The 27,858-nt window shown below is 44.6% G+C and overlaps 1 protein-coding gene across 2 annotated transcripts; it reads left to right on the top strand.

The window, feature by feature from the left end:
* Positions 1-453: 453 nt before the first annotated feature.
* On the top strand, positions 454-27,748 carry Cracd (capping protein inhibiting regulator of actin dynamics). Of its 2 annotated transcripts, XM_026387632.2 has the most exons (9): positions 454-573; positions 8,013-8,177; positions 10,487-10,555; positions 12,912-13,094; positions 14,500-14,941; positions 15,035-17,230; positions 22,764-22,954; positions 24,351-24,513; positions 27,588-27,748. In XM_026387632.2, exons 1-9 carry the CDS (start codon positions 454-456, stop codon positions 27,746-27,748), a joined length of 3,690 nt encoding a protein of 1,229 aa, XP_026243417.2. The 2 variants fall into 2 exon arrangements, with proteins under 2 accessions (XP_026243417.2, XP_026243410.2); XM_026387625.2 differs by having other exon boundaries at positions 14,500-17,230.
* Positions 27,749-27,858: the final 110 nt, after the last annotated feature.

Raw genomic sequence — 27,858 nt, 5'->3', positions numbered from 1 at the left:
TCTTTATTCCAACTTGATTGTAATATGAAAGAAACTCTTGCCTCTCACTTCTAGATCTGCATGTTCTTAGTAAATGCTGATTGGCAAGATTTCCTGGAACAAAACTGATATGACAGCCCAGCTGGGAAAGGCTCTTCCATTTAAAAGTTCTGCAGTAAATTCTACCCTGGATCTTTTACAAATAACTAACCGTCTTTGAGTTCTCTCTGAATGGCTCTGAACCAGGACTGTGTAAGAGCCATGTTCTCCCATTCCTGGGGGACATTTTCATCTATCTAGCCCCTTGGCTGACGGCCAGCAGGAGGGGTCACAGTGCTGGAAGCGATTTCTGAATGAGACAGAGGACATGGGTGGAGTCCCTCAAGTCAGAACAGAAAAATGAATTGCCAAAAGAAATTTATCATCCTAATAAATGAAGCACATGATTTGCATTCCAGGTCCTTCAACTATTCTATGGGAACCCGGGCGCTTTCCCATGACAGTATTTTTATCCCTGATGGGGGAGCAGAAAGTGAGCAGACAGTTCAAGCAATGTCACAGGACAACATCCTGGGCAAAGTCAAAACTCTTCAGGTAAGACAGCTTAAGACTGGAAGGTCAGAGCCAGAGGAGGGGTCCGGCCGTGGAGGGAAGTGGACAAGTCCCTAGCTCATCCTTGAGTGATGGATTGGGAGGTTCAGGGTCGCTCCTGGTAATATTCCTTCCTGAGCCTGACTCAGTTCTCTGGAACTTTCCTGTGCCCCTATGAGACATCACCACCATACCCACCTGCACGACTTGCCCTCCCCTTTTCTCTAATTGTTCCTTAAAAAAAAAATGGACATGAGAAGAACAAGTACCCAAGAGAATCTGCAGGGCTTGGATGGGAAAAAAAATCTCCTAACGAAATGAACCCATATTCCTGCCAATGGAATCTACATAGCACACGTTCACTGCCTGTCTCTATTGGTGGATAGTGATTGATGAGACTTTCTGCTGTTTGTAAATCTGGCCCTCCAGCCACCTTTTCTTGGAGGAACACCACAGGCTCCCTCCTGTTCATGCTGCAGGGTGGGGCAGTTTTCCTGTGTAAAAATTGACTCGGGGAGTGACTCCCTAGCAGTGAAAAGACAATGATCCTTTACCAAATGCCGTCAAAATAATGAGAATCCAGGGTAAGAAAGAAGAGCAAAAACACTGAGGGTATGGCGGTAGGTTTGCCCCAGTTCTTGATAGAATTCCCTTGCCCCCAAATACCCAAGAGCAGTGCCAAAGCAAGCATTCTCTGAGATGGAAGCCCTGGGAGGCTACCCAGATTTTGAACAGAGGGCTCTGGATTCTCATCTGTCTGTAAGTCTACAACAATGAGTGAATGAATAAGGGACAGGAGGAGGGAAAGAGGAAAAGCTGACCTGAGTAGCTACTGATACGATGAAGCATTGTACCCAAAAGGAGATTTTGTTTTCTTGAGCTGCTCTTGTTCTTCTGAGCATGAGCTTTGTATTTTGTGACCTGTGTTTGGTCACATATTCCACACACACTCAGCCAAAGGTAGCATGTGGTGAATGCGGAATAGCCAACACCCTGTAACCACACCCAGGCATGCCTAGATCTTTATGCCTGTGGCCACTGCTGCCCAGGGCCAGAGTCCTGCTCCCTGAGCCAGCCCAGGCCTGTCCCTCATATCCCAGCGTGCCCCAACCAGCTCCCACTCCTGGTTCTAGCTGGCCGTGCTCTTGCACCGTTCGTAGACTGATGGCAAAGCAGGCTGTCACTTCCCATAGTTGGAGAAGAAGAGAGAATGGGGATGGCCAGGGAAAACCTTGACCCTCCCCCTTCTAGTCTTTTGATTTCTAGAATATTATTTTGAATAGGTTTTGAACTCCTGGCTTATCATATTCCTTTTCTAAGACGAATGACGTGCAGAATTCAGGGTATGAAATAGCTATATTTGTAAAATATAAAAACTTTCTAGAATTTCTTGGAAAAAGACAATAGCCTGTTGTCTTCAATGATAGGTGCTCTGTAACATACCACATGCCACCACCACTGTGACAATACTTAAAATATTTAGTATATCATAAAGTTTCCATTTACATTCTTGATAAAGAGATGGAATATGAAACCTGTGGTCACCTATGTTAATATTGCTACTTTGGACAGTACTTGAGATTCATCAATACAGTATTTCTGGAGAAGCTACCAAATGCCAGAGATCATGGTAGGCATCTCCACAGATGTTGTCCAGTTTAATGTTCACGACAATCCATGAGGCAATTGTGTGGTATTGAAAATATAGAAACCTAGTGAAAAATATGTGAGTGCTTAGGATTTGTTACCATGATTTTAAATAATCTGATCTGTTTAATCAATAAAATATCGAATAACTAACTTTCCTGAAGTGACTGTTCTTTTAACGCAAGAAGAAAAACGTGAAATAAAGCAAAATAACGATTTGAGTGTTCTCATTTTGATAACATCTCCTCATACGAGGTCTGCCTAATTTTGCTTCTGCTTGCATGGAGTCACAAGCTTCCTTTCAGCTTGGTAGTGATGTTTTTGAAAATACAAAAGGCATTTGTTCTTCAAGGAGGGAAATGGGGACCGTGATCATAGCAAATGTGAGTTTGGAGTAACCTAAGATGTGACTATATCACCCCCAAAAGACTGTGCTTTATTTTTCAGTCGACTAAGCAGTATGTTCCTGGTAAGTCGTAGAAATAGTAGTAACTTTATTAACTTGCATGAATGCTTTGCATTTTTCCATGACAACATTATGCTGGTGTCGATGCTTAGTAAGCAGCATAAAAGATCGCCCCCTCGTAAACTCCAGCATGGAATGAAAGAGTTCAGCGTGTCAGAGGCATGTATGTTTCATGTCTGGAATTGTCTTTGTGTATATGTGTATGTTTATTTTTAAAGAGAGGTACGGGATGGATAACACTGTAAACGTCCTGACGAGCTGATTAGCCACCATATTAAGACATTCTTTTGAAATGAGATTTCTACTGGAATGCCATTTCAAAAAAAAAAAAAATTTTTTTTTCTCTATAGCTTAAAAAATCTGCCCAGCCCTCAAACCCTTGGAAACCCCTATAAGGGCATTTGTCTTTCTGCATTTGGCAAGGCTGCCCTCTAGTGTCCATAGCAGTCATCTCACCTAGAGCTGTCATGGTAGACATGCAGCTGTTAGCATCTCAGTACAGACTAACTGAATATAGCATAAATTAATCTGTCCTTTCCTGAATAAAGCCAGCCTATCACCTGCTAAAAATTTTGTGGCAAACTATTGAACCTTTTAAAAGAAAAACTAATTTTTTTTCTGAGTATAAAAATAATACAGCCAGGCATGGTGGTACATGCCCGTAGTTCCAGCAACGCAGGAGGCTGAGGCAGGAGGATCACAAGTTCAGGGTGAATCAGGGAGGGAACTAGGTGAAATAAAAAGTGTGTCAGGCCTTGGCCACCATCTGGCTCTGTGGCCTTGTAAAGAAGCCATTAAACTCTCTGATACTCACTTCACCCACCTTGATAAGGGGGAAGCCTGTGATGGACAATGTGAAGGGCCCTTCTGGTTCTTAAGACCTGCCCCACCTTAGGAAGTCATTGTTCACCTGCTGTTGTGCAAGGTGGCTAGATAAGTGTTAAACTTTGTGGCATTTGGACTAAATGACCTTGATACTACTTACAGTTTTCCAGCAGCATGGATTGGGAGAGTGCCTCCTTGAGATCAGACCAGGCTGTGAGGTTATGTCCCAGCCAATGAGAAGAGTCAGGGGTAATCATATTTTCAGCCTGTGGGTGATTTATACAATTACACCAGAATTTTGTCAGAGAAATATTGAATCATGGATTGTTTGGCCTAGGAGGGAAACCTTCATCGTCAGTAGCTTCTATCTCCCACTGAGCTGGATTTCACTTAAAAATACCAAAAATCATACATTTGAGCATTTTTACAACTAATGCAGCTATCAAGGACACAAAGAATAAACAGGTGCACTTCGTCACTTCTAAAGTCACTTTTAAAGAGCAGTTGTTTTTAAATTGTTGATGCTTTCTTTTTTAAAAAAAAAATCTCATTAACAATGGAAGTATCTGTAGTTTGCTCAAGAAGACAGGAACTTTATTGTTCCTCTGCTTAACTCTTACAATTATGATCTGAAGAATGGCCATGAAAAATCTGGGGAATTCTAGACACTGGCAACGAGAGAGCTACAGAATATGATGTGCTTGGCATTTCCTCACCATAGGAACAAACCTATGAATATGGATGTGCATTCCTGTAGCGTCATTCTCTGGCATTCCATATTACAACAAAATGGCCCAATATGAATGAATAAAATATGGTTCCTCTTAGCTCACATTCTGGTCTCAACAGTAACTCCATTCATAGCCCCGCAATAGACTCGGTATAGACACAAGTAATAACAACAGTGTGTATAAAGACAGCTCATGAGTATTAAAAAAAAAAAAAAGTGAGGAGAGCAGTAGTTTTGTTTCTGAACCTAAGACCACCTCATCTTATTGAGGTGACTGCTCATTGATGTCATAGTTCCTCTCGTGACAATGAGTAGCACACAAATTAGAGTAACAGAAAAGCCATGTTTATCCAAATATTCAATTCAAGTGACACCTGAGATTGCCCAGTAGGTTTTGGCAGTGACCTTTTAATTGTCAATACATTTCACAAAATGTCACAACTGCCCAGTCTCCTTTGAGGAGGCTGAAGGAGACCTCTGCAGGAGGAACTGCAGGGAGGACGTGTGGGTGGGAGCTTCTGGTCATTGGGTGTGTGAGGATCGATGGCCATAGCCCTGGACCCTAAGTCCTGCCCTGACCTCTAGTGCCTGACAGTTGCAGAACATGTCTGTGAGGACAGTCCTTTTTCTGGACACAGAGACTAGCCCTACTCAGATCCCTGCTGCCATTCCTCTCCTGCTTCTCAGTCCCCACCCCCAAGGTCCCAAACCACTAGCCTGAATCTGTTTTCTCTGGGGGGATTTCAAATCTGTTCCTGTACCAAGAGGCACATTTTCATTTCCAAAGGCAACAGCAGTGTTTTTCTTTTGCCAGGATGAACATATCTGTGATAGAAATCAACCTTTTCACACATACACACACACACACACACACACACACACACACACACACACAGTCATTCCCTCCTGTCCTCTTCCCCTTCCTCCTTTTCTCTCTCTGGGCCCTTCTCTCTCTTCTTCCCTAGGCATTTCCTCTGTTCCCAGCACCTTTCCCTCAACCCACCTCTTGAATTCTCTACCTCATTTGTGAACATGCCCCCGGTACTGTATGGTCCCTGTTTTGTTTTGTTTTTTTTTTAAGTTATAGGTGGAAACAATATCTTTATTTTATTTTTATGTGGTGCTGAGGATCCAACCAAGTACCTCACGCATGCGCTCTACCTTTGAGCCACAACCCCAGCCCCTTGTCCCTGTTCTTATTCATTTATTTGTTTCTTTTCATGTTCTCTTTCCTGTTCCCTTTGTGGCCACAATAGTCATCCCAACTTTGCAGTTATTTCAGTCTAGAATGTGATTACATTTTGCCGCATTTTTTTTTTTGCCTCCTAAGCATCATAATGGGCCAACATGAGTATTCTAAAAAGTAAAATATCAGCATATTTATTCACAATTAAATGGCATCAGAGTATTAGGCCAAGAATTACAATAAAGAATTATTCTTTCCATTATAAGTACAAGAAATAACCTCATCTCAGTTAGTCTGTATATTACTGTTAGGAGGAGGAATAAATTCTAGTGTTTTGTAGCACACTGTAGAGTAACTAGAGTTAACTATCATTTACTGCATGTTTCAAAATAGCTAGAAAAGGGAATTTTGAATATTCCTAACAAAGAAACGATAAATGTTTGAGATGATGCATATATCAATTATCCTGATTTAGTTATTACACATTGTACTCATGTATTGAAATATTAGTTAACAATTTATTGTGTATTTCAAAATAGCTAGAAAATAGAATTTTGTTCTCAACACAAAGTAAGTATAAGTGTTTGGATATGCCAGCTACACTGACCTAATCATCCCACCCTGTATACATGTATTAAAGTATCACACTCCATAAGAACAGACAATTAGTATATGTCAATTAAACAAAGAAACACGCGCATCTCAGTAATTGGGAGCATTGGCAATCAGCAGACCCTGCTCACAGGGTTTAGGGTCACAGGGTTTAGGACAGCCCCTAGCTCTTGGCCAACACTACTAGGAAGGCCAGCCTGGGAGGACACAGGAACCTGCCCCAGTCTTCTGCCCCTGGGCAGCAGAACCCAGCTGGCTGCTGGCTTTGCAAACCCCTGTCCTCTTGTCTGACTCCATCGCTGTCCTCACGTGCCTGCTTACTGACCTGCTTAGGGTAGACACTAACTGCCGTTTCCTGCTAGGCTTGTTTTTGGAAAACACCTTTTTTTCAACCTTCTCCTCCCCGCAACCCCTTCAGGCTGCTGAAGCTGCCCGTCCCTGGCTGAACTCAGGCTTTTGATATGTGCTCCTTCCCCTTGGAGCTGGGGAGCCCTGCTCAGGCTGAAACACCTGCGGGCCAGATCCCCGCCCTTGCCTTGCCGCTCCTGCCTGGGCATGCGGGGTTCCTTGGGCGCGCGGGGAGGGGAGGCTGGGGCCCGTCTCTGTCTGTGTGTTCCTGCCCACTAGGCGAGGCTGGGGGTGGGGGAGCTGGGCGAACGTGGGTGGATTTGGTACCATTGAGTTCTAAGGGAGAGAGGGCAATTCCCTCAAGGGAACTTCAGACAAATATTTTAAATGCTGCATCATCTCTTTATATAACTGCCCCTACAAGCAGGAAGGACGTTGTCAAATTTATGAGGGCTGCTGAAGTGCAATGAAAATAACCTTAATGTGATTTAAGAAGACTCGGGTTCTGATTCCTTTGGGGCTGCTTATTCTTCCCATAAGCTTGGGCCAGTTGCCTCTCCCTGTGGGACATCTGGCATTTATTTATTTATTTACTTACTTACTTATTTATTAATTAAGTGAAGAGTTTTGAATAGGTGATTGCTAAGGTTCTTTGCTGGTCTGTGAGATTAAACATTAGCCAGATTAAAGATAAATATCAGAGAATTTTTTTGAGGCATATAAGGATTGTGAAACTCAAGAACCTACTATCTAGAGCAGTGGTTCTCAGCTGGGGGCAATTTTACCCCCAACCCCAGGGACACTGGGAAACATCTAGAGACTTTTTTTTCTTTTCTTTTCTAATCTGGCCCTTGTCTAATTCCAAATACAATTTGTCTTCCCTTCTCCTTGTAACTACCACCTACTAGTGGTCCACCCCTCCTTGACCCTTTTCTCCTGGTTCCTTCAGTCTTGGTCTCTCTCCTATTTCCTGATGTGTAAATACTCCAAGGCAAAGAAGTCTGGACCTTTCCCATCCCTTATATGCTCCCGACATTGATCAGGGAAAGACCTGCTGGCCCAGGGACCTTCTTCACCATGGCTGTGACCCACCATGACCTAAGCATGAGGTCTGGCGTGGGGGTTGCTAGCTGGGTGCCAGAGGTGAAGATGGTGGAAGAATAATTTTCACAGGGAACGTGTCCAGAAGAGGCTGGAAAGTTCCCATGTTGTACCTACTTTAAGAGTTTTCATTTCCCCCAGAAGTTTCTACATTTCATGTAACTGTTACCTGCACAATTTTTGTACTTTTAAAAAAGACTTTCTAGATGTATAGACAAGTCCAAAATCAAAAACATATTTCAACGTTTGGTTCAGAAATATGGGACCTATACCCTAGAAAACGTTGGCATTTCCATGAAAGAGGTGGCTGGATGAAAAAAGTCCCGGTTTGAAGACGGGAGTCAGAGGGACTGGAAGACACGCATGTACTCTAGGACTGCCAGCGGTTCCCTGGCATGGCAGTGGGTCTAGGAAGCAGCTGGGCTCAGGCGTATGCCTCAGCGCTTCCTAGATATGCTGGGGAACCTGGTTGTGGTTTTGGGGACTGCTTCACTGCTTCAGAATGTCTTTCTTTTGTTCCTCTCCAGCGACAATTGGGCAAGAATATCAAGTTTGGGCAGCGGCCACCCAATGCCATTCCCATGAAGAAGGCAGGCAGTGGAGAGGCCAGCTCAGAAGAGGACCTGTTCCTGGCCAGTCCCATGGAAGTTGTGGCTCAGCAGGACATCATCCTCTCCGACGCTGAGAACAAAGTAAGTCTCTGCTGGGGAATGACTTGATGGCTCCCAAGCCACCGTTCACAGGACTTTAGGCAGTGAACGCAGGCTCCTCGTGACCCTGCAGTCTGCGGTGGGGAGAACAAGATGGGGGAAGCTTCTCTGATAAGTAGCCCAGGGGTGGAGGGTACTTCCTGGTGTACCCTTCAAGACTCAGGTTGTGCCCACCTCTTCTGGGAACACTGCCCTGGCCTCACTTCTGAGTGTATTTTCTCTCTACCTTTGCTGTGCGTCTTCACCCCTGTTTCCACACCCATATCTCCCATCCATGTCTGTCCATGGAACTGTTCTCTCTCCATCTCAAAACACTGACTTTCTTGAGGATAAAGTGGGTCTCACCCATCTGGGTGTCCCCAAGATCTTAGCTAGTGCCTGCTTAGGTGCACTGTATAATGACTTGTCAGGTTACGGTGATTTCAAGGGAAATGAAAAAAGAAAACTATAGGGGTTTAGTGAGCTATAATCCTTCAACAGGCCAGCTTGAAGTCACCCTAGTGTAGAAAGTCATATTCCAGTGCTGACTTATCTAAATTTGGTCTGTTGACACTTTAAGGTAATGCTTTGAGCATGTCCTGAATTGAGAGTTTTTCCACCAGCAAAAAGGATGACCTTAAAAAACTTATGGAAAAAGAAGCAAAAGTCCTACCAGTAACCAGAATTGGAAATTCTTCAATGAGGGATGGGACTTCATATAGTTTTTTTAAAAAGGAAAAAAACATTTTTTTCAGTTCTGTTTATCAAGGAACATGAAGTTGTGGCAGATGTTATTAAAATGGGCATCTCAGAAGAAATCATGCCTTTTATCAGCTAATATATGATGAGAATATTAAGAAAGATGCAAGTGATTTGCAGAGGAAAGCAAGGAAGGGAAGTGAAGGCTGGTCCACCCCATTGTCCATCTTTGCCTGGCCCTGATGACCCCCGGCACTCACATGTTGACACCCTTTGGGGTGGTGGGTGAAGCAGAGATGGATCCTTCCCTTGCAGTAGGTCTGAGATTGCTCTCCCAGCCTCTCCAATGCCAGGGTCACAGCAACAGCCACCACCTTGAGGCAGAGATTTTGTAAGGACTGAAGCAGCTTCTTCTATTATCAATGACCTCATAAGTGCAAGGTGCCGTGGCCTTAGAAGAAGAAAGGATCTTTGTTCAGCAGACCTTGTCTTAGATGTGGGTGTTACAGAGATGGGCAAGATTTGCCCAGGAGCTGCTTCTAAAGTAGTTTATACCCTAATGAGAAGGGAGTCACACAAGTCAACAAATAGATAAATATAATCATTTCAGATCAGGAAAAGTGTTGGCCACACAGAAAATAAACAGAGTAACGCAAAAGTGAATAACTTGGTGGGGGAGAGGATACATCTCTGCATGTGGAGTTGAGAGCAGACCTGGCAATGATGAGATGGAAAACTATCCCAGCAGAGAGGCCCATGACAGGCCAAAAAAAGTCATCCCCAAAAGACGACCAGGAAGCAGGCCAATATGGCCCAACTGGGGTGGAAGGGAGGAGGTGGTGACGCCAGGTGGTGTAGACCATGGGGAAATGGTGAATTCTGTTTTGAAGGCAATAGGAAACCTCTGAGTAATGTTAAGCAGAGTAGTGTTTTAATCAGGTTTGTGTTTTCTAAAGATTTTCCTAAGTGTGATGTGAAGAATGGACTTAGGTACAGCAAACTGGAAAGGAAGATCAAATCCTTTTGTATAAAACAGCACCACAAGACCTAGCAGGTCTACTAGTCTGAAACATGCAGACCACCTACTGGGGTGCTCTCAGAGGGTGCCTAGGTCACGGGGCGTGAGTCTTCAGCCTTTCCCTTCTCCTTCCCTTCTGTGATTTTGTTCCCCTCCCTGGGCTTTCACCTTCTCAGCCCTGCCCTTTGCATCCTTGCTTAGAGGGGAGAGATCTGACAGGTGAAGGGGGGAAGAGAGCCAGCAAAGGCGAGAGCTCCAAGATTGGAGGCCATGTGTGTAACGCAGCTCCGTTTCCCAGGTAAGGTGGCCGATGGGCCGCCCAGAGCTTCTCTCAGCCAGTGGACAGAAACACACAGCTGAGGTGGGGACTACCCAGGTGGGAGTGCATTGAACTCGGGAAGAGGATGGTGGCCCCTCTGTACCCCAGGTAGTCATTGTCAGCAAAGTCCTCACCGTGACTCCTGCTGGTTCTTTAAGGCCAGCTGACCCCTGTGTGGGAGGAGGCAGCCCTGCCCAGGCCCCAGCCAGTGTCTAGTTATTTGCCCAGAACTTCCTGTTCCTGCGTTTGACTCAAGCGCTCTCTCTACTGTTCCAGTCCAGTGATACGCCAAGTTCTCCGAGTCCTCTGAATCTCCCTGGAGCTGGAAGTGAGATGGAAGAGAAGGTAATAGGATTTGAACTTATTTGTTGAGCTTCCTTACTTGAACTTCCTTTTTTCCTTCCTACCCCCCTCCCCACAAATATCCTGCTTCATTTCCATTCCTAGATGTCGCCTTCGTATGTTACTTTAAATGTCTTCAACATGCAACTAGTGGTAGAGGCTGGTGCATCTGTTTCCATGGCAATGCAACTGCTGGAACTGAACCCTGCTCTGAAAAATAGCCACACTCCCAGCATGCTCTGGGGTCTTACAAGTTGGTCGTCTTTCTAAATGTATCACATCCTTCAAGACACTGTTAATCTGTTGAAAAAGCTATTCTATAATAGGTGGAGATACCCAAGTCTGTAAGGAACGGTCCCCTTAGAGATGTGAGAAACAAAAGAGTTGACCTTATCCTTTCTCTACTTTTACATAATATTTTTTAAATGTTTTGGTGTCTCTTTTAAACTTAGAGCTTTACCTACAGGAGTCTAGGGAGTCTAGGACCGTTTTCCTGAGCACCTTTCTGTAGGAGCAGATCTGCTCTGACAAGGACTTTTCACCTGCACAGGGAACCAGGCCACTTCCCAAGATCTGGCAGGTGGAACCCTGAGCAGGTCAGTTCCCATAAAAGGAATGGCTCAAGACGATGCCACCACCAAGACAATGACGAAGCCCAGCTGGGATAACTAGATACAGAGCATGGCACTTCAATCTCAACTCCAAGTGCTTATCTCTGTCTTCAATCTGTCACTTTGGCTCCGACTGCTTTTCCTCATGCATCTCATAGGGGATGGAAATAAATGTTTAATTTGTCTCTTTTCAACAATAGCTCAGAATTTGATACCTATTATAAAAAGATAGCCATAAATAAATGAAAGCTAAAAGGCCAAAGTACTGGAATTATTTTTCAGTACTTCTAGTCATAAATTTATAATGCTCTGGGCTTCCATTTTGCTCCCGGTGCTAGCTTGGTCTTTTATCCTTTGTGCATAAATATGGAGGGTAATTGCCAAAAGCAGGCCCTTCAGCTAAACCTCATCGACTCTGCACTGCCAGCACAAGCACAAACACATGAACCCTGTCCCTTCCAGTCCAGGGCTGCCCTTGTGTGTGCAAACTGTCGACTGTGGCAGATGGGGCTGTGAGCACCCCTTGCTGCAAGTTGGCATTGTGTACCCGGGAGTCCCTTTCTCACCATCTAAATTCTCTGCAGTTACAGGCCTGGCTTCCTACCTTCTCATTTAGTGTGGCTTCTTGTTCGGGTGCCACGGCAGGTCGGATCTTTCTAAATGTGTAATCTGAGACAGTGGGGGTTTTTTAGTGATTGCGTTTGTATTCCAGAACTGCAGTCTGTTCTGCAGTTCATCCTTTGAGGAACTGCACCTGCCCAAGAGACACATTTTCACCACTTTTTTTTTCCCCACCAGAAACCTTTTTATTTATTTATTTCTTTATTTGGAACTGGGTTTTGAGCCCAGAGGCCCTTTACCATTGAGCTACGTTGAGCCCGGTCCTTTTTATTTTTTATTTTGAGACAGAGTCTTGCTAAGTTGCTTAGGACCTTGCTAAATTGCGGAGACTGGCCTTGAACATGGGAATATGGGCATGGACCACCATACCTAATTTAGGGCCCTTTTTCTTTTAGCTTTTTGGTACACTCAGTACTCTGTGACTTTGGAATGATTATGTCAAAACATTTTTGCCAAGTCCTAGATGGGAACATTATAACTTTGCCTTCATTCCTTGAACAAGTATGTACTGATCACTTACCAAATGAGATTTTCTGCTTGAGCAGAAAAAGGACTGAGACAGAGATGAAAAAGATTCCTTCCTGCCTTGAAAGGACTGAAATCCTACATAGAAGTTGAGCATGTACACAGTGTCTGAGAGTTAAAGAGTTCTTAGCACAGAGGTGGTCTCGTCCAGGAACCAGCAACCACTAATCATTTTAGGCTTGTGATGTTAAGCCACACAGCATGACTCTCCTTTGTGCTGTCCTTTGTAGCACAAAAGCAGTCAAAGACAGTGGGCATGCCGGCTGTGGACCAGTAAAATTCTGTTTATCAAAAATAGGCGGCAGGTGCTTTGGCTCTCCAAAGCATTGATATGGTCATAACCCATATCAATCAGAGTAGGAAAATTAGTCATATAAAGATTAAATGACCCTCACTAGTGAATACAGTCACCATTGGCAGAACAAATAGCATCCTGTCCTTTGATTCCAAAACTAGGGCTCATTTCACTATACCCCAGCCCTCCTGCTTGCCAGTGTTTCCTGGGCCAAGCTGGGCAGACACAGGATAGAGTGCTACTGTCCTTGGATTCCCTGCAAGGCATTCTGATCCAGACTGACCTTATATCTTAATCTGTGCTGTAGGTTGCTCCAGTTAAACCGTCTCGGCCAAAAAGACACTTCTCTTCTGCTGGCACCATTGAAAGTGTCAACCTCGATGCCATCCCCCCGGCCATGGCTCGCCTGGACAACAGTGCTGCCAAGCACAAACTGTCTGTTAAGCCAAAAAACCAGAGGGTGTCAAAGAAGCACAGGCGGCTTGCCCGGGTGCGTAGAGCGTGTCCTGGCTGACCTGACAGGTGCCTTTGCTTGCTGGGCACTAATTCTGCCAAGTGCGTTGGTGTTGGGGTGGAGCCCTAGAAGGATCTAGGTCTCTGCACATTGGGAACTTGAGTGTACCTGCATGTGGGAATCTGCAGGTCTGTCTCCACTGCCCTTTCTGAGATGAGGCTGGTGGACCTCGGAGGGGAAGGTCATGGGTGGAGAGCTTGCCTTTCTAGCCAAAAGGCCTTCAGTCTGATTAGGGTAGACTTCTAAGCACTGGGCTTCAGGGGACATTAATGAAGTTCAAATCTCTCTTATTCTTTTTGTGTGTATATGTTGGGGGAGGCAGATACTGGGGATTGAATTCAGGGGTGCTCTACCTCTGCACTACATCCCCTGCCCTTTTTAAATTTTTTATTATGAGACAAATTTCATGAAATTGCCCAGACTGAGCCTCAGACTTGCCATTGCTCCACCTCAACCTCCCAAGTAGCTGGAATTATAGGCAAGCACCACATGCCTGACCCAAATCTCTTTCTTTGTCCATCTTCCTACTTTTTATTTATTTATTTTTTAGTTTTAGGTGGACACAATATCTTTTATTTTACTTTTATGTGGTGCTGAGAATCGAACCCAGTGCCTCACGCATGCTAGGCGAGCGTGCTACCACTTGAGCCACATCCCCAGTCCCCATCTTCCTACTTTTGGGCTATCTATTTTCCTGGTGTTCATTTATATTAGGAAAAAGGAATTTGGAAATGACAGAAGGGCTAGAGGGTAAACCACAAAGGGGAAGTTTTTCCCCTCCCACAGTTTACTCTTGCTTGGTGTGACCCTTGCCTGATTTCACCTTCACACTATTCCATATTCTATTCATAGAGGAAACTTCCAAGATTCCTAATGGAGGCCTGAAGCCTCGAATAGTTCTGGATACTACATAGGCCATGTTCTTTCTTACACATCCCTATTATACAGTTCATAAATCAGGCAAGAGATTAATTTATAAATTAGGTAAGAGATTAACAACAATTATGACAATTTACTGTAATAAAAGTAAATGTTGGACACAGTGGCAAACACCCATAATCCCAGTTGCTGGGGAGGCTGAGGCAGGAGGATTTACAAATTCAAGTCCAGCCTAGACAACAGTGGTGGCAAGTCGTCATCTGAAAAGCAGAAAGAAAGAGAGAGAGAGAGATTTAAAATGTGTAAATTATTCCAGAAACTTCCACTTAATATTTGGTTAAGGGCAGGTAACTGAAATCAACCTTGGATAAGGGGAGACTGCTGTGTGAGAACACCTGTCCCTTTTGAGACTGACAGGGCCGCCTGCATTGTGAATAGGAAGGGTAAGGGTTTTCTGCGAGAAAAGTAAAAGACTAATTCTATATTTCCCTTCCCCTGTTAGGATCGACAAAATGAACCAGGTGGCCTTGACAGGCAGCCTTCCCTGGATCAAAATGGACACCCAGGAGAAGACAAGCACATGTGGCTTGAAGAGGAACCGGAGCCGCTGGATTCTGAGGAAGAGAAGAGACACCAAGAAGACTACTGGCGAGAACTAGAGGCCAAGTGCAAGAGGCAAAAGGCAGAAGCAGCAGAGAAGAGACGCCTGGAAGAGCAGAGGCAGCAGGCCCTGGAGAGGAGGCTGTGGGAAGAGAACAGAAGGCAGGAGCTCTTGGAGGAGGAAGGTGATGAAGAGGGGGGCGAAGAGGAGGAACTCCAGATAGAAGTGGAAAAGGAAAGGGGGCCTGGGGAACGGCTGCAGCGGGGCCCAGAAGAGCAAGGTTGCCGAGAACAAGAGCAGAGGGAGCCCGAGGATGCAGAGCGCCTGGAGGCTGAGGAACGGAGTTCCCTGCAGGAAGAGGCCCAGCGGCTGGAAGAGCTGAGGCAGCGCGTGGCCGAGAGGCAGCGTGAGGCCGAGAGGCAGAGGCAGGAAGAAGAAAAGGAGTTGAAGGAACTCCGAAGGCTGGAGGCCCAGCGGCAGGAGGAGGAGGCCAGAAGGCTGGAGGAGCAGAGGCAGCGGGAGGAGCTGGAGGCTCAGAGAAGGCGGGAGCAGGAGGAAAAGAAACGACTGGAGGAGCTCAGACAGCAGCAAGAGGAAGAGAAGCGAGGGCAAGAGTTGGTACAGCAGGAGGAAATGGAGGCTCCTGGGCCACAGGAGGCCCCGAAGGAGCTTCCTCCGGAGGAAGAGAGGCAGCCGCAGCTAGAGGCCCGCAGAAGCCCGCTGAGCGCCCTGCAGAATGACTTTGAAGAGAAGCCAGAGGATGGAGAAGACCTAGAACTCAAAAGGCAACGAGAAAGCTCTGAGCAGGAGCAGAAGCAAGAGGCGGAGCAGGCAACAGAGCAGCCTGGGAAGAGGGGCGACTTTCGAGAGGATGATCATCGCGTCGTGGAGGACCGGAGAGAATCAGCCAAAATGGACCCTCCCCAGCAGCAAGAGGAGCAGAAGGAAGAAACGCTGCCCCTGGGGGAGAAGAACGAAGCCTCCACTCCAGAAAAGGAGAGAAAGGTGGAGGAGCTCAGGTGGCAGGAGGTGGATGAGAGGCAGACCATGCCCAGGCCCTACACGTTCCAGGTGTCCTCCGGAGGGAGACAGATTCTCTTCCCCAAGGTCAATCTGACCCCCGTGACCCCCGCCAAGGACGCGGGACCCAGCCCTGCTGCGCAGGAACCCAAGGCCCCCAGAGCCAGCGCGGCCTCGCACGCCCTGCCCTCCACCCTGAGCATCCCCCATACCGCCATCCTGGTCACTGGAGCTCAGCTCTGCGGCCCCGCCGTCAACCTGAACCAGATCAAGGACACGGCCTGCAAGTCCCTTCTGGGCCTGTCGGAAGAGAAGAGGCACATGGACGTCCCTACTGTGGAGCAGCCCGTCCGCGCTCCGGGCGAGCCCCGGGGAGGCGGCGGGAAAGCCAGGCCTCCGCAGGAGACCCAAAGCAGCGTGACGGCACTGGCCGAGTGGGCCTCCATTCGGTCCAGGATCCTGAAGAACGCCGAGAGCGAGCCGCGCGGCGACAGAGAGCCGGCGAGGCCAGCGGAGGAGCCCCCTCCCAGGGCCCGATCTGACTCCCGCGGGAACCTCCGCAAGACCCCGCCCGTGAACGCCAAGTTCTCCATAATGCCCGCCTGGCAGAAATTCGCAGACGGTGGCACCGAGACCTCCAAACAGAATACGGAGGCAGAGAGCATTAGAAAAAGACCCGGGCCCGGCGAAGAGACAGCGCCCCCGCCCTCGCCTGCTAGTACCCAGGAGTCCCGGAAGGGTCCAGAGAAGCCAGAGGTGCGCCACGAGCCAGCAGACACCACCGAGGGGTGCAAATTTGCCAAAGACCTTCCATCTTTCCTTGTTCCAAGCCTGCCTTCCCCTCCGCAGAAAGCGGTCCACACGGAATCCACAAGCACGGCGCACAGCGAGGCCACAAGTGGTGTAGCCAAGCCAGACCCCGGGATGCCAGGTGCAGAGGAAAAAGCTTCACCTTTTGGAATAAAGCTGAGAAGGACCAACTATTCCTTGCGCTTCCACTGCGACCAACAAGCGGAACAAAAGAAGAAAAAGAGGCACAGCAGCACGAGTGACAGTGGCGATGGGGGGCCTCCTGCCGGGGCCAGCGCCAATGCAGACAAAGAGACAGAGGGTGTAGCCCCCAAGCCTGGCCCATCCCTCCCCCAGGAAAGGAAGCAAGTCCTAGCCCCTCGAAGGGACTCTGCTGAAATCTCTTCCAGCCACTCTCCTCCTACAGCCCAGCCTGGACCCCCACCGTCCAGCAGCCAGGCCCCAGCTCCAGAGCACGACAAGGGAGCAAACAAGATGCCATTAGGGCAGAAACCAGCACTGGCTCCCAAGCCTGCCAGCCAGACCCCGCCGCCATCTCCGCTCTCCAAACTAAGTAGGCCCTACCTGGTAGAGCTGCTGGCTCGCAGAGCTGGGAAGCCAGACTCTGAGCCCAGCGAGCTGTCCAGAGAGGGCCAGGAGAGCCGTGGTACCCAGCCACCATCACCACCACCTCCAGAGGAAAGGAAGGGACAGAAGAGGGAAGAGGATGAGGAAGAGGTGCTGGAGAAGAAACCTTCTTCCCCACCTCTGTCTACCACTCTACTAGAGAGGTCTTCCCAAACGCCTGAGGCAGGGAGGAAAGGTAGGTATTGTAAGGTGGAGCCTTGGTCTCTGTCCAGCTCATATATGCAAGAGCCTCAAATGCTGGCTGGAGTAGCCAGTGACTGATAGAGGCCAGACACCATTCTCCAAGGACACTCACTCATAGTCATAGTGAGACCCTTGTTATTTGATATGAAATATAGTCCTAATTAACAAAGATGTCATTAACCATTCTAAGGGAAATGTGCAGTGACAAAAAAAAAAAAAAAAAAAGTTTCCCAGACCAGTGTCTGTGCTTTGCCTCTGGGCAGTAGCTGCACTGAGGTGGGAGGTTAGGGGCTTCAGACATCCCATCCTGCCCATGGGTCCCCTCTATGAATGCTCAGCTTTCACTTAATTTTATGTAAAATGCCTTGCAAATGCAGCCTCACATCCTCCCCAAAGTCTTGCCATTGTGAAGTCCTCCTTTAAAGAAATTTCAGAGCACCCTTTACTTCTGGCCAACCATGATGATTCTTTTCTTTCACTTTCTACATATGTATAATTTTTCTTTTTTCTCTGAACTACATCCTTTTTATTTTGAGACAGGGGCTTTCTAAATTGCCAGGGTTGGCCTCGAACTTGCAAACTTCCTGTCTCAGCCTCCTGAGTAGCTGAGATTACAGGCATGCTCCACAGCCTCCAACTCCTAACATCCTTTTTAAATTATCCACTTACCTAGCTTGTTTTTCTGAATGCACATGTTGAGCAGCAGCTTCTAGACTGTTTCTCCCTAATGATTTCTGTTTGTCCTGCTGAATTATGGGTCCATTTTTAGTTTTGACATTAGCTTTTGTGTTGTTACTTTTCTGGCATCTGCAAATTCCCTCTCAAGGCTTGGCCTGTTCTATTGCTCACTTTCTCTCTCCTTGAAGAAAGAAAGTTCATGCTTGCTTCTTTCTTTTAGACATGATCCTTCAATTATTGTAATTTTGTCACCAAAACTATTATTGCCCAGCATTCAGATTTTGGGCTGTCAATATCTGCCAATTGAATTTTTCTTGATTCAGGGGGAAAAAAAAAACATAGAAGCAAGACCCCCCACACCCCTGCCTTCTGGGACCTGCTGCCTCCATTCATGGGTGTTTTGCTATTCAACTTGCTGCCAGGGCTGACCAGATTTGTTTAACTGAACACCCCGTCAGGATAAAAATGTTAAGCATAGACTTCCAATTTATTTGTTGGTCTTATACATGTGGTACCATCATTAACTAGCGCCCCTGGGACATCATGTATATTTGGAATGAAGTTCATTGTAACAACAGTGGATGCTTTGCAAATCATGGTGCCATGTTTTATTTTCTTTGGCCAACTTCTTGTCAAATCTGATCTCTTCATAAAGTGGCAGGCAAAGAGCTCTGCTATTTTCTGATGCTTACATTCTGTAGTAAATTGAATCTAAGGAGTTCTTTTATGCCATTTGTCCATCTTGTAAAAGATCATTTAGTTAAAAGAGATAGGATATTCCATGCACTTATCTAACTATGGAACCTTCCAATATGCTAAAAGCAAGAATTAGTGAGAACAACGATGCCAGTCCTTCCCAACGCCCCCCAACATCCCCCACAATGTAGCCCTCCCAGCTTCCCTCATGATTCTTTAAACATCTATTTGTTATATATAGTCTTTGGCTATGTGGGCTGAGTGAGGATGTCAGTATGTCTGAGTATTAAATATTAGAAAAGCATTTTTTATTTTTATACTTAGATTTTAAAATAGATAAGTAGAAATTCTAAATCATTTCTTTCTTCACTCCAGTGAATTGTCTTGCACATTCCCTAGGGTGTAGGCGCCCTTTTTTGAAGACCACTGCTTTACAAAGAGGTCTGAGTTCTGGAGGCTGAACAGGCCTCCAGAATATGTAGGCCACGCCCTCTGCCACTCCCTCTGCCAAGCCACTGTATTGATTTTGAACCCACCTCATGGGAATGGGTTGTACTATGTGCAGACTTTGATTTCTGGTATCATCTCATTCTAGAATTCCTACCTATTGTGGTATGCAGAACAGATAAATAATTAAGTACACCTTTCTCCAAGAAATAACCTTTGGGAGTAGTGACTTGAACCCTGTAACTGCAGGTATCATTTGCCTGTCCCTTAGAATTGGAAGACAGGATCTTGAGTTCACTGAGTTTAGAATGAAAGACAATAGGTTTAAATTGCAACAAAATCAATTTTTAATTAGAAATTATAAACTTGCTTCCTAAAAAAAAGTATGCGATTGACAGAGAGCATCCCTGTCTGATAAAACCTTGATAAAATGAAAGATTTCATTGTGTTTGGATGATTTCAACAGCAGTCCTTCTTTGGACAGCTTCCAAGTACATTTATTTACACTGTTCCTGAGACGCTCACCAGCACTTATGTTAGATAGTCTTGGCTCTGTTTTGTAGATGTGGATACCAGTATCTGTAAAGTTGGGTGTTTTCCTGGCGTCCACAGTGGTAACACCAGCATGAGTTCTTTCCTACGATAAATTTTCTCCCCGTCACTCTACAGCTGCCCCTGGTAATCCTCACCTGGCATTTGTAAAATTCTGAAAGCCTTGGAACACTTTTTACAGCTAGGGATGGTGGCACATACCTGTTATCCCAGCAACTTGAGAAGTTGAGGCAGGAGGAATGCAAGTTCAAGGCCAGCCTGGGCAATTTACTGACACCCTATTTCAAAATAAAATTTTAAAAATGGGCTGTAGCTGTAGCTCAGTGATAGAGAACTAAACTCAGTTTCAAGCACTGAGAAAAAAAATTGTCGATCTGTAGGAGTTGCTTTTTTGTTTCGTTTTTTAGGGTTTTTTTTTGTAGTTTCAGTCCCTTTTCTATTATTAAAAATCCCTCATTTTCAGTAACGATAGCCTCATGTTAGTAACTAATAAGTTCCATCCAGAGTAATAATAATAAAAAGGTTTTTTTCAATTAAAATGTCTCCCTTCTGGGACTTGGGATGTGGCTCAAGTGGTAGCGCACTCACTTAGCATGCGTGAGGCACTGGGTTCCATCCTCAGCACCACATTAAAAAAATAAAGATATTGTGTCCACCTTAAAAAAAAAAAAAAACTAAAAAATAAATATTAAGAAAAAAATGTCTCCCTTCTCCCACCTGGCCTGCTTAGGTCTGAAATCCCTTAAGTGGGGATGTGGACATGGCCAATGCTCCCTTTGCTTTCATCCCAGAAACTGGCTCTGGAGCTAGAGGAAAGGAAGGGAGAGAGGTGAAACATTTTGAGGTTCATTCTTCTTGGGTGCAGTGCTATTTCTTCTGTGGGTTCCTCAGATGCCTCGCCTGTCTCCCTCCACTTTTTCTCCTTCTCTGCAATGCTCTTACTATCAGTAGATCTCCTCCAGTCTCCTCTTCCCCCTGCGCCCTGGTTCTCAATCCATCTGCCCATCTCTGTCTTATAGCCCACCTGTGGACCCCAGACACCACTCACACAGCCTTTGCCCCAGCATACACTCTTCTCCATCTGCCAAGAGGAAGACACTTTTATTCTTCTTCCCATTTTTTGAGAAAGAGAAGCACTTTTATGGATATATGATTGGGGAGAAACATTGTGAGTCCAAGGCTAGCTTCATCCAAACCACAGATTCTGTATCCCTAATACACCCCACCATCACAGAACTGCAGCCACCATCTCTCCTCCACCTCTGACCCCAACCAGAGGTTTGGGGTTTTTTTTTTTTTTTCATTTTAGTCAATTATAAATTTATTCGATTATATTTTGAAGGCATTTTTGACCCTTATGATAAGCACCAGTCAATGTTTTTGGCAGGCTGCTTCAGACTGAAATTTTAGTTCAAAATTCTCTTTTGTATAATAGCTTTATATGAAAATCATTTAGGTCTTGGCAGTTTGGTTAGAAGTTTTACAAACAAGTGCTCCACAATTCTTGGGTAGGAAGCAGGAACTCATCAGGTTAGTTCCAGTATACGTAAACAACTCAGTACCGAAGAAGCTTGAGGGGCAAAGACTTTTTTCAAATTTTCCAGTTAACTGAAAAATTATCAAAAATCTCCTTTCAATTTCACTTTTTTATTTTGTTTTTAAACCTTCTGATTTAAATGTTTTTTTTCTTTTTTTTTTTTAGTTGTAGTTGGACACAATATCTTTTTTATTTATTTTTATGTGGTGCCTCAAACATGCTAGGCAAGTGCTCTACCACTGAGCCACAACCTCAGCCCTGTTTTGTTTTTCTTTCTTGTGCCAGATTATACCTGAATCTTTATTTGATGATTAGGGACATGCAATGTGCAAGTTTCATTATGAGGATAAATTATCTATGTACAGCCTTATAGAAGATGGAAAATTAAGCAGGGGGCCTGAGTTTGTAGCTCAGTGGTAGAGCGCTTACGTAGCATATGCAAGGCTCTGGGTTCTATCCCCAGTCCCAAAAAGTAAAAGGAAAATTAATTAGAATCTGCTTTTATTGCCTTCATTATTGTTGTTTAAATTCCTCATTGAAACTTTCTAATTTGTTTTCTCATCATTTGATCTTTGTCCTCACCCCGGAGCACAATATAAAAAAGTCAGTTGACCAAGAGCTCTGGTGTCAAGATTCTGGACTATCAAAGAGTAAACTTCTGTTGGATTACAAAAGAACAGGACTAGAATAAGCCCCTTTCCTTTGACTTGGTAAAGAATCCAATTCAAGAATGATTATCTCTGTACTTTTTACTTGAGAGTAAAGAATAGGAACCTTTGTCTCATAGACATAAGTAATAGTAACAGCTCATTTTTGTAGAGTGACAACTGTATGCCAAGCATTGTTCTGAATATTCCGATCACCAATATTGTTCCAAATATCCTGATCAGATAAGGCATGTGCTATTATTTTCATTTTATTTATTAGAGAACTAAAGGTTAAGTAGCTCTTCTACAGTCACAAGATCAAAGCCAGATCTGCCCAGTGTCAGAGCCCCATACTTACTCTGATACCAACCACCTGCCAGGTGTGAACCCCCCATTGCAGTGACTGGAAGTCAGAAGACTCAGGCACAACTGGTTTACTGTGGATGCTGGTACTCCCAGCGGACAGATGAGGGCATCAGACCAAAATCATGGGATTCTCACTGTGTTCCTCAGAGCCTTGCTGCCCTCAGCAGCTCCTGAGGCAGAGCAGTACCTGTTTATCTTTCAAACATTGGGGTTCCACATAGAATGTTATCTGCAAGAGTGGTGTGCAGGGACATGGCTATTGCTAAAAAATAAATTTCATTAAAGCAGTGAATTCAAAGAAAAACAACCTTGAGCCATATAACCGTCTTGGTCTCTGTAGACAAGAGATTTGATGACACTGAAAATTTAATTTTCTTGCAAAGTAGCTTCTTCCATGTCTAAGGAAGAGAAATGACCCTTTTTCTATTGATCAAAGATGATACTTTCCCACCCAGTGGAGGCCCTCAGGCAACAGCACAGATTTGTGTGAAGAAGGAATATTTCCTAGGCTTATTAATATGCCACAAGACTTAGGGGGTAAGGCACTGAGACAAGTTAGCAGTTAATTTCACAGCAAACCTCTTTTGTCTTTTTCCCTACAGAGAAGCCGGTGCTTCAGAGTAGGCATTCTTTAGATGGCTCCAAAATTACAGAGAAAGTTGAAACTGCCCAGCCACTGTGGATAACGTTAGCACTACAAAAGCAAAAGGGGTTTCGTGAGCAGCAAGCAACCCGAGAGGAGAGAAAGCAAGCCCGAGAAGCCAAACAGGCAGAAAAGCTCTCCAAAGAAAACGTGAGTAGCCTGCTCCACTGCTTTAATTTTGTTAGTCTAAGTTTGACTCTCTTTTAAGTCACAAGGACTAAAGAAAGAAAGGGAGACAGACAGACAGACAGGAAGAGAAATTATAGGAGAGGATGAGAGAGTTTATAGAAAGCAGAGTGGTAAATAAATTGACCACTTTTAAAATGGGAGACCAGCCAATCATGGTGGCATACACCTGTAATCCTAGTTACTTGGGAGGCTGAGGCAAGATGATTGCAAGTTCAAGCCCAGTACCACAAGAAAGAAGAAAAGAGAGGAGAGAGAGGAGGGAAGTGGGCATGGAAGGGGAGGGGATGCGGAGAGGAAGGAAGAATTGAAGGATCAAAGGATTGATCTGAGATGGTATATACCTCGTCGTGATCCACACACAACATAGGTACAGTAGTTCTCCTTATCTGAGGATTCATTTTTCATGGTTACTTGAGGTCAACCGTGGTCCCCAAAATATTAATAGGAAATTCCAGAAATAACAATTTATGAGTTTTAAATTTATGAGTTTTAATAGTGTGATAAAATCTCATGCCATCCCATTCCATCCTTTGGGACATGAATCACCCCTTTGTCCAGTGTTTCCACACTGTATGTACTACCTCCCTGTTGGTTACTTGGTAGCCATCTTGGTTATCAGATCAACTGTCACAGGATCACAGTGATTGTGTTCGTTTTACTTAAGAATGGCCATAGGGGCTGGGGCTGTAGCTCAGTGGCAGAGCACTTGCCTAACATGCGTGAGGCACTTGGTTTGATCCTTAGCACTGCAAAAACAAGAATAAAATAAAATAAAGGCATGCCATCCATCTACATTGACAAAAAAAAAAATGGCCATAAAACATAAGAGAAGTGATATTGGCAATTTGAATATGCCAAAGTGAAACTGTGGAGTATTTTCTTGGTGTGTAAAAATGAAAGTTCTTGACAATATGAAATATATCAACATTGCTAACATCTAAGGTAAGAACATAATATAGTATATGAAGGGTTCATTACTGTCCATGATTTCTGCAATCTACAGGGGTCTTAGAATAGATCCCTCATGGATAAGGGGAGAGTACTTTTATGAGAAATATGAAAATGATTTTATTTGAGCAGCAGTCAGAGAGCAAATCCAGAGCCTGTTCTGTAACCTGATTTTACAGTCAGCTTGATGGGGCTTTTCTGGAGAGTGACTTTCCTTCCTTGGTACATGGGCGCTGAGCTGCTCCCTCACTGGGGGCCAGGCTTGAGCACACATTGCTCACAAGTGTGCCCAGCCCTTCCTATGGGAACAGGTCAAGGCTGGCAGGTGGAACAGGACTTGAGGCTCTCCAGTTCAGGCTTTTCCACGTCACAGGTTGAAAACATGCTTTCCCTGTCTCTGCCCACTCAGGTCAGTGTGAGCCCGCAGCCTGGAAGCGGCAGTGTCAGCAGAGCAGGTTCCCTGCACAAATCCACAGCTCAGCCAGAAGAGAAGAAGCCTGAGACTGCAGTGTCCAGGCTCGAGCGCAGAGAACAACTGAAAAAGGCCAACACTCTCCCTACGTCTGTGACAGGTAGGGAGCTGGTCCATTCCTGTTTGACTCTGGTTGCATGTTTCTCTTAGGACACGCTTAATTTCCTATAGTGTTCTCACTAGCACAGCACTTTGGGCATCACAGAATGATGTCTAGAACCCCATTCATAAACTTGCATATTAATAAAGCTCATCCAATAAAGACCACCAGGAACTTGCCTGTTATCAGTGGTATGATGATAAATGTTTAGCCATCAGCTCTTCTGGGCGTGGAGAAACCTCTTTGTAGCATTTGCCATTTTCCATGGTGTAAGTTCTTCCACTGTGGCCAATTTGAAGCTACTAATGTGACATTAACTGGTCAACTGACCTAATTTTTTTTTTTGGTGGAGGCATCAGGAATTGAACCCAAAGTGCCGGGGATGTGGCTTAGTGCTAAAATGCCCCTGGGAATCCCCAGTATCCCCAGAAAAAGAAAAAAAAAGGTAAATGTGTGAAATCTCATATCTAAAATCTCCTACCTTGGAGCTCTACACCTTAGTTGGAAGTGGAAACTGCTTCTTTGTGTCCTAGTGACCCATGTGGCTCAGATGCTCCAGGCAAAACTATGATGGTCCCTTCTCACTGCTGTGATTTTAAACAGCATTTCTTATAGTCTAAGGTTTGCAGTTAAGTTTCTCAGCTGTGTCCTTGATGTCCTTGATGTTAATTAACAACAGGAGTTTTGGGTTTGTTTGTTTGTCTAGTATATATGCTGCCAAAGCAATAACAATTTTCATATTTTCCTAACACATAAAAGACACTTTTTAAAAAAAAATCTTTATTCTATTAAAAGATAAAATGATCCAATAGTTTCCACTGTTTTCTTATTACAAATCACATGGAAGATAGATGAATCTGAACATGTTTCCTCCCAGGAGTTAACATAGCATCTGTTTTCCCTATTTGGCAGCAATGTTGCCCAAAGAGCATCTGTCTTAGTCTATTTTCTGCTGCTGTAACAAAATACCTGAAACTTCATAGTTAATAAAGAGGGTCTTTTTTTTTTTTTTTTTTTTTTTTAAAGCTCATAGATCAGGAAATCCAAGATTAGGCAGCTGCATCTGGTGAGGGCCTTTTGCTATTAAGGTAGAAAGAGGATGGGCAAGCCGAGCATGGTGGCACACACTTGTAATCCCAGCAGCTCGGGAAGCTAAGGAAGGAAGATTGAGAGTTCAAAGCCAGCCTCAGCAACTTAGTGAGACCCTCAGCAACTAAGCAAGACCCTGTCTCTAAATAAAATTTTAAAAAGGGCTGAGGACATGGTTTAATGGTTGAGTGCCCCTGGGTTAAATCTCCAGTACCAAAAAAAAGAAAGAAAGAAAGAAAATGGATGGGCAAGTGAGTGGAAAAGAGAAAAGGGAGGTGAATTTATGTGCTAGCTAACCTATTCATGTAATTAAAACATTCATCATCTATTCAGAAGGCTTGCCCCCATGACCCAAGAACCACTTTCCAACACTGTCACATTGAGGAATTAAGTTTCCAAAAGATGAGCTTTTGGGGGTCATACTCAAACTGTAGCAGTGTCCCAACCACCAGGCCAGGCTTCTCTCTGGTTACCTGGTACCTGAGATCTGGCTAATAAAGAGGTCTCAATATTAAACATGTATTTACCACTTGGTGAGATGGGGGGGTGCTGTTTGAAAAAACATTTTAGAACACTGTAATTTCTCTAGAAACTCCATAGGCATTATCATTGGCTTTTACATATAGGAATTAAAGATAGGTAGGATGGCAGCGGGAAGGGAAAGAGGGAATTTCTTTCAAAATAAAATAAAAGCTCTGAAGTTGAAGAGCGCATACCTTTCCCTGATTGGAAGTACCAAAGGGATATCACAACTCAACAGTGGCTCCAGTTTAATGAAACAGACATTTTCTGAAGTATTTTTCTTTCAATCACTATTGCCTGAGTTCTAGAAGCATATGTGTAGGCAATGGGGTGGGGGCAGGGGCAGTCACTAAATGTGAACCAAAGAGAAGATGTGAACCCTCTCACTTTCTCACAAAACTCTCTCACAGAAGCCTGTAAGCTCTGGTAAAGATGTGAGAGCAGCTGGGGTTGTGGCTCAGTGGTAGAGCATTTGCCTTGCACATGTGAGGCACTGGGTTCGATCCTCAGCACCACAGAAAATAAATAAATAAAGGTAGTGTTCATCTACTACTAAAAAAAAAGAAGAAGAAGAAGTGAGAGAATGCAAAAGAATTCCTAAAAGACTGCAAGTCACAAGAGCTGGCAGGATTCTTGAGACTCAGATGGAGGGACCCAGGGGATCTTTTGTGGAGGAGGCAGCTATTAACCCTGCCAGATTGATGGATTCAAACTGCTTTGATCTTTTTCTTTATGGGATTGACTGGTTGTATAACAGGAATTACAAAATTTGCCTTTATTTCTTGTATTCATGCAAGCATAGCTATTGTGTACAGAAAACTAGGCTTCTAGAAATCCACTGAAATTTGAACTTACTGTACTGTGATCACTGTAACTCTCTAAGCAAGTTATAACCACATAGCTTGCTTTCCCCAGATCTTCTCACTGAAGCCCACCTAGGAACTTGCCTCTCTTGTGTTTCAGTTTTCTTCATCATACCAATAATTCAAAATGTGCTTCTGCAGTAAGAGATGGGGAGATGTGGGCTACAAAATCTCATTTAGGGCTGGGATTGTGGCTCAGCGGTAGAGTGCTTGCCTAGCACATGCAAGGCCCTGGGTTCGATCCTCAGCACCACATAAAAATAAATAAAATATTGTGTCCAACTGCAACTAAAAAATATATATTTTAAAAATTTTTTCATTTAGATAAGATACATATTTGTGCAACATGGTGCCTATGATTAATAAGAATCTATTCTTGAAAAATGCTAACAGTAAATTTTAAATGTACTCAGCACAAAAAGGTAACTTTGTGAAAGAATGCATGTTAATTAGCTAGATTTTGCCATCCCACAATGTGTATATATATTTAAAACATTATGGTATACACAGTAACTACATATAATTCTGTTAATTAAAAATTTTTTTTTAAATGCGGTTCTGACTTATTCCTTTCTCTTTTTGCTTCCAAACAAAATGTAGTGGAGATCTCAGACTCAGCTCCCCCAGCACCACTAGTGAAAGAAGTCACCAAGAGATTCTCCACCCCAGATGCTGCCCCTGTGTCCACGGAGCCAGCCTGGCTGGCTTTGGCCAAAAGAAAAGCGAAGGCCTGGAGCGACTGTCCACAGATTATTAAGTAAAAAGTGACTCTTACCCATTCCTATTGCCTGTTATTGGCTCCTCTCTTGCCCTTTTTATTTATTTATTTTTTATATGAGGTAAAGAAACCAAGTTAGGGAAAAGAAGCATG

This window comes from Urocitellus parryii, chromosome 10, assembly GCF_045843805.1.
Source record: "Urocitellus parryii isolate mUroPar1 chromosome 10, mUroPar1.hap1, whole genome shotgun sequence".
NCBI lineage: Eukaryota > Metazoa > Chordata > Mammalia > Rodentia > Sciuridae > Urocitellus > Urocitellus parryii.
The sequence above is the reverse complement of the archived record's forward strand: the minus strand, read 5'-3'. Positions and strand labels throughout refer to the sequence as shown.

Coding starts and splice junctions, on each gene's coding strand:
- Cracd (XM_026387625.2), top strand. CDS start 454: ATGGGAACCCGGGCGCTTTCCCATGACAGTATTTTTATCCCTGATGGG. Junction 574..8,012: donor GCAAAGTCAAAACTCTTCAG/GTAAGACAGCTT, acceptor GTTCCTCTCCAG/CGACAATTGGGCAAGAATAT. Junction 10,556..12,911: donor GAAGTGAGATGGAAGAGAAG/GTAATAGGATTT, acceptor TCTGTGCTGTAG/GTTGCTCCAGTTAAACCGTC.